Source organism: Bos javanicus, chromosome 15, assembly GCF_032452875.1.
Source record: "Bos javanicus breed banteng chromosome 15, ARS-OSU_banteng_1.0, whole genome shotgun sequence".
Taxonomy (NCBI): domain Eukaryota; kingdom Metazoa; phylum Chordata; class Mammalia; order Artiodactyla; family Bovidae; genus Bos; species Bos javanicus.
The window spans coordinates 39775152-39782271 of NC_083882.1; the positions used below are offsets into that span (position 1 = coordinate 39775152).

Below are 7120 nucleotides of genomic sequence, written 5' to 3' on the forward strand. Positions count from 1 at the left end.
CAAATATAGAAAGAAATGCCTAGAAAAATCTAAACTGTTAATAGAGGCTGTTAGTAAATAAGTGGGCTTATGTATTTATTTTGGTTTAATTTTTGATAGGATGGATAGGGAGAAGCATGAAATCAAGTATGTTCTATGATATCACCTATGAGGATAATCTTTTCTACTAGACTCAAGATGGAAAAAAGACAGTGAATATTTTCTTTCTATAAATCTGATTCCATTCATTAATCCCCTTAAGTTGCTCTTATAGAGTTTTTGGCCCTCCTGCTCAGATGGGTCCCCTAGACAAGATTGCTACTAATAAGCAAGAGTTCAGGGAAATTAAGGAAGAAGGAAGAATAGAAAGCACCTTGTCCTCTTAACACTTCTGGTCGGATGACCTGCCCTTCAGGCTGTATGGATATTTTAAGTCAGTGGTTGCCAGTCCTGGATTCCAGAGGCCACAATGAATTAACTAATTAATTTTGGTTAAAATACTTTCTTAACAAAATATAATACCTAGTGAGAGTCAAGGTGTGGTGAAATATGTACTATTATGCAAGGCAGATTGTAATTAGACCAAATCTTTTGAAAGGCAATTTGGCAACCGAGTATCAAGCCTTTAAGTGTTTGTACTCTTTGACCTGAGAACTCTCTTTTTGGGAACCTATCTTATTGGTGGAGAGCAGTATCTAATTAGGAGAACAGATAAGTACACAAAGAAGCTATCACAGTGCTGTTTTATAATAGAAAAGATATTGGGAACAACCTAATAACATGAGAACAATTACATGCAATGGGCTGCATCCAGTGCGGGGGTGGAGCCGTGTACAGGGAGTCTGTCGAAATCTGAGCCTGAAAGCGTTCGGACAATCTCATTAAAATTATATTAAAAAAAAAAAGAAGCAAAATATGAAATCTTCACAATTCAAAAGGTCTGGAAGGAAATATACCAAATGTTGATAATGATAACTTTAGGTGATGTGGTTTTGAGTGACTTCCTTCTTATTTGTTATTTTTAGGACCACCATAAAGACTATAGAATATAAATTTTCTAATTAGCAAATCATCATCACCATTATCGTGTTTTATGAGAAAGTAAACAGATAGAGATGCCAGATAAAATCTTTTTGGTTTGGGAGATGGCTGAGAATGGGATCACTAAGATCAAAGATACAATAAATCCTATCAATTCCAAAAAAAGATGGAGTTGGTTGGTAAGGAGTCGGCTCCATTTCATCCTCTCCTCCATAAGCTTGCTGATTCCTCCCCAGGAATTCTGCTAGACTTGGAGCACAGGAGAGGAGGTGGTTTTCCCAGCACACTTAAATCCTGGTGCTGGTGCATTCACTGTCAGGCATTCATTCTCATTTCTTAGTGGCATGCTGATTGTTTTAAAAGTGAATGAAATGTTAAGACTATCTAGCATTTGCTAGGCACTTTCTAAACACAGGCACTGTTTTGGTACTTTTTATCCCCATATTTCACCTTCCTCAGACTTGCAAGAGTTCTTAGTAAAAGGAACCATTGTTCTTTTTTCACCCTGTTCTCCTTTCTCCTACCCACACAGAAAGTGCCTTTGGGGGATATAATAATTGATTTGGATGAAAGAAAAAATGGGCAGACTGGGTCGCCGTTTGTTATGAACAAAACTTCCTTCACTGCCTGAAGAGATAACTGGAGAAGCATCTTCGGGTGGCCAGCATGGGAAGGTTCTAGAAAGAGGGCACCAGAAAGCCCTGCAGGCCTCCTCCCTGTGATGTGGCTTATTTGCTTTATGGGCTTCAGGCATATTTGCTGACATCAGCAGCCCGTCAAAGTTTAAAATAATAATAGTGAAAAGGAAAACAGCCCCTTTCTGCCAGGCAGTCCTGCTCTGCCAACTTCTGTGTTCTCTTTTGAGTTAATAAAAGTTCAAGAACCACCTCCCCTGCCACCCTAGGGGCGGGGAAAAAATTACAATAATTTTAAAACCACCAGGTCAGGCTATTGCCAGCATAACCATTCAAACAAGTAGCGTTTGTCACACTCTAATGAGGATTTTACCTCTGCCTCCAAAAGAAAGCTATTATTAGGCTTTGTGTTTATGGGATCAGATGATTGTCTGGGGACAGTGGGTTTCTTTTGGTCCCTTCCTCATTTTAATCACGCTCAAGACCAAAGCCATAGGTGTTTTCTGCATCAGATGAAATGAAAAAACCATAATTATGCCAGCTAATGTCTTTGGAAAACATCAATTAAGAAAACGGGCTTTTAATTCCCATTTTGCTTGAAAATCTGAAAATATCTACACATGTTGTAATAGCATGGTGGTGGTGGAGGGTGCAGGGAAGCCTGTCTCTTAAAAAGCAGACAGCTCAAATGGTTTGAGGAGGTCAGGTGAGCAGATCGCTCTTGGCAACAAGTAGAGAATCTCTCCAAGGAAAGCAAGTTCTCTACAAAGTCAGGCCTCTTAAGTTATCTTCCCATGTAGTACTGAAACTGGAGCCAGCCCCTACACAGTGAGGCTGATGCCAGGCTGGCACCGCACACACACCCCATTGTTAATACCTCCTCAGCAGAGATTAGATCCCGCATTCCTCAGAAGCTCTGAGCTCCGGAGGGAACACCACCAGCAGGCTCCTTCCACCCCGGCAACAACTAGCTACAACTGATAAGTTTTCATTGAAATAACTGGAACAATTACACTGAGTCCCCACAGGGCTCCGTCACTAGCTATTAAGAGAGAAGCACTGCGCTTGCTTGCTGTGGTGTCTGCAAAGGTGTGAGCCAGACAAGAGCAATTCAAGTCTTTAGCTCCATTTTATATGCTTTTATCTATGGCTACGTGCCGTTGTGCACCAAATTTTTCACCTAAGATGTACTATTAGATTGTTTTACGTTATGTTTTCTTTTCAGGTCTTATCTAGTAAACTTGATATTTACACTATCTCAATTTAGGTTTGGACAAGTAACTAATTAATCTCTGACCAAAGATAGACTTGGGTTTGTTTGGTAAAATCTGTTGAGGTCATGGCTGGTTTTAATCATGTAGCTTAGTTAAAAAGTTGAACGCTAACAAAGATCTTTGCTTTCAAGGCTTACCTTTCAATCAGAGTGCTCATTAAACAGCAAATGTAGTTGTACTTGAATTCTGCAACTTCCCTTTTATTTTTTCTGGAATAACAGTGTCTGAAGGATTAAGTGGCAATAAGAATAAAAGGACAACACACATCACCTTTGCAGGAGCAAATCGTAAAAGGCCTAGATTAAATTTTAACCAGAGGTTATGTCCACCCTGATTCTATATCTCAAAGGGTTAGGTTTGGCTTTGAGAATAATAAAAGGTGAGTTTGAAAAAAAAGGACCCTATTTTAACATATACTGTATCTGCTAGGAGGAGACAGAGTTAGTCTTTGAAAGAAAATAAAAGGCAAGGAGTTTAGCAGATGGGTAATTCCCAAATATGCAGAAATGTAAACAGCCAGGATTTGGGTGCCTATGGGTTTTTATCAAAGATGTAAGGCTGAGGCCAACACCAGTGCGTCCTCTTTGGCTAGTTTTAACACGTTCACAGTCACAATTAACATTCAAGGAATTTCCTTTTCACCCAAGTGTTTCTTTAAAAAGTATTTTATACCACAAACTAAAGTTCTAGCTGCCATCAGTCCTTCCCATACAAAAAATTGATGGAATCGCCATAATACTTTTTTTTTTCTTTTTTTGAAAATGGGCTCGGACCACGTCAATTTCCTGGGGCGTTTGTTATCCAATATAAGGGGGTTTTCGCCTCCTCCCTCCTTCCTTCCCCTGAGAGAGCTTGTAATGCAGACCCAGCTTCCTTGTCCAGCAACACCTCCACTTTCACTCCGCGGCCTGAGCAGCGCCGCTGCAGGCCCGGCGTCCCCCACCCTCCCCCTGCCCAGTCAGAGGGCTGCTGGCCGGCAAAAGCTCGGGGCCCACTCCCCTCCGAGTTTCAAGTCCCTGAGCCGGCCACGCCGGAGTTCTTCAAGGAAGGGAGAGCCGGCGGTCTCCCCCTCCCACCCTGCTCCTCCTACACAAGGGATTCGCACACGGGCACCGAGTCCGAGTCCTGGCTGTGCATGGAGCTCAGCCCGGTGTCCGAGTCCTCGTCGTTACCAGGACAGCTCTTGGCCAGTCCGCGGGCCTGGTCCACCCACACCTCGGCGCAGGCCTGCGGCCCGGGGTCCCGCGAGGGCCCACTGGACACCGGAGTCCCATCGGGCGCTACCGTCAGCTCCAAAGTGTGCAAAGTCTGGAGAAGGCCCTGGAGCTCGCGCTCCTTGCTGTCCCACTGCTGCTGGCTGTAATCCAAGTCCGACTTGACGGCCTCCAGGTCCGTGTTGAGCCGGAGCCCGATGTAGAGGCTGGTGCTGAGCTGCGTCCGGACCCGCTCGCGCTCCAGCAGCAGCTCACCGTCGAGGCCGCCCTCGGCGTCCGGGGGCTCCTCCCGGGTTGCGAGCTCCTCCTGGCGCCTCCTCATCCACCTCTGGTTCAGCTCCTCCTGGATTTCGGCCGAGAGGCGCTCGAGCAACTCCTCCTGCTGGGCCCGCTGCTCCTGCAACTGCAGTAGGTCGTCGCAGCGCCGGGCCAGCTCCTCCAGCGCAACCGCCTTCGCCTCGCCGTCCAGGGGCGGCGTCGTTGTCGTCGCTGCCGCCGGCTCGGGCTCCGGCTCCGGCTCCTCTCCTGGGCCGGTACCGTCGAGTTCGATCCCGGCACCCACCAAGTAGGTGTCCTGCACGTAGTTCACTCCGTGTCGCCGCATGCGGTCCAGATGCACCTTGGCTTCGTAGCGGTCGATCTCTCGGTCCAGCTCCCGAAGCCGCTGCACCTGCTGACGGATGGTGTGGTCCTGGGAGAGCACCAAGTGCACCAGCGTCTCCATACGCTCCACCGAGGCGCTCTCGGTGGCCCGCGGCGACGACGACGAACAGGATGAGGCTGCGGACGACGAAGTGGACGAACAGGGCGACGACGGCTGCTGCTGGCGCCGCCGGTTGAGCTTGGCCAGCTTGCGGAAGGCCTTGCGCACCACCCGTCGCTGCTTCTCCTGGGTCATGGCTAGGCTGGGCCGCGCTGGGACCCCCCGCGCGGAGCAGGGGCGCTCGCGACTGAGCACGACGCGCGCCTCGGCACTGCGGGGACCCGCGTTGGGCAGCGACGCCTCGCTGCGCACCAGCACGAAGCGTACGTTCTCTTGCTCTTCGCCCCAGGCGGCCCAGAGGCGCAAGATGCGCGTCTTGTTGGGCAAGATGCGCTCAAAGCCCCGCCACTTCTCCACAATGCAATAGCACTGCGGGGGCCCGCACAGCATGCCCTGGGGCAGCGCCTCATCGTCGTCGTCCTCGTCGTCCTCGTCCAGGGGTTCCGGCAGCTCTCCTGGGCCTGGCGGGTCGCCGGCCGCCCCCCGCCGCCGGCTCCGCCGCTGCCGCCGTCGCCTCCGGCAGCCATCCTCCAAGAGTACCCGCACTACGTCCGAACAAGTGGTGCGGCGGGAAAGGCCGGACACCAGTTTCTCCTCCTGGCAGATCCACACTGATATCTTCTTCTCCGAAGGATCCATGGCGCAACCTGGACGCAGGTAGTGCGGGGTGGGGGGGCCGAGTCCCACTAGGGTGGCAGGGGCAGCAGGCAGCCCAGCAGCTCTGGAAGAAGGATTGGCGCTCGGGACCCTCGCTCTCTTCAGCACCGGCCCTTCTCCCCGCTGCGCACGGAAGGCAAGCTGAGGCGGTGCTCCGCCGGGACGGTGCGCTCCAAGAGCCGCGCGCCCGGGCTCGGGCTCCCGCGGCTCGGCTCTGCCCAAGGTTCCCCGGGCCTCCGGGTTTTGCTCCTCCCCACGTGGCTCCTCCCCCTCCCGCTCCCAGAGCCGGGAGCTGCTGCCCGAACTCGGGAGGCGCCGAGCCCAGGCCCGCCCCTCTCTGGCGCTGCGGGCGTGGGGACTCTGCAGCGCGTCGCTGTGAGAAGGGGGCTCCGGGACCCCTCCTCCGCAGGGCCTGGAGCCTGTGCCTAGGCGCGGATTAGTTCTGCGTCTCTCTGGGCCCACTGGCTCCTCTCCTTGAGTCTAGAGCTAGCTTGGACTGACTTTCGCATTTTTCTCGGCGCCCCAGGGGCGTTTCCTGGACTTTCAGAGCAGCGCCATCTGACAAGTGCCCCGGCGCAGAGAAACCGAGACGCTGGGCATCTCTAACGAAGATTAACCTGCCCTCTAGCTGGGATCTGCAACTGCAGCCTACAACGCGGAAGGCCTTCAGTCTTCTTAGTCTGGAGGCAGTGTGCTCCAGGAGCAAGTGTAGATTAGATTAGTAAAGTCTCGACTTGCGGGGTACTTCCTGGCATCGTCGTGTCTTTGACTCCTCACGTAGCCTCGGCGTCGCATAGCCTTCTTGGTAGGGAGACCCCTGATTCTAGAGGGAGTTCCAGGCCCAAGCTCTTTTGCAAATCACAGCTCTTTTCCCAGATCCCACCTTCATAAAGAGAAACCTGGTCGTTACCGCGACAGTTTCTGGCATTACCCGGTACCCAGATGTGGTCAAGTGGAGATAAGAGCCAACTTGCACAGCTCAAGAAATCCAAGACCAAAATGCAAATAAGCTTTTTTTTCATCCTCAAATGCTGATGAGGATGGTTCATTGTGTGCAAGTGTTGCTCCCAGCTTGTCCTTGGAGCACAGGCTTGATAAGATCACTTCTTTGCTTCAAGACCTTGAATGGCTCCTCACTGCCTCTTGAATAAAATATTTTATTTATTCATTCATTCATGCACTTGATAAATATTTGAGTACCCACTGTGCTCCAGTATTCAACACAGGTGCTAAACGTGTCCAACACAGGACCTTCTGTGCTCTGATAACAGGGAGCATGAGGTGCCAGAGGAATACTAGAATAGTATCCTACTCAATCTGCAAGAGTTGAGGAAGGATTTCTGAGGAAGTATCATCTTGGCAAGACTGAACGCACCATTTGAATCAGCCAAAGGAAAAATAAATAGATGGGACAATTCCATGTGTCGGTATTTGGACTGATCCTAAGGGCAATGAGAAGTCATGGAGTGTGGATTCTGAGGTCAGACTGCCTGCGGAAAAATCTCAGCCTGTCGCTTACTACCTCTTCGACTTTAGAAAAAGTATTTCATCTCTCTG

At 50.2% G+C, this 7120-nt stretch overlaps 1 protein-coding gene across 1 annotated transcript; it reads right to left on the reverse strand.

The window, feature by feature from the left end:
* Positions 1-3108: 3108 nt before the first annotated feature.
* RASSF10 (Ras association domain family member 10) lies at positions 3109-6684 on the reverse strand. Its single transcript, XM_061440755.1, has one exon. It carries the CDS (start codon positions 5543-5545, stop codon positions 4016-4018), a length of 1530 nt encoding a protein of 509 aa, XP_061296739.1. The 5' UTR covers positions 5546-6684; the 3' UTR covers positions 3109-4015.
* Positions 6685-7120: the final 436 nt, after the last annotated feature.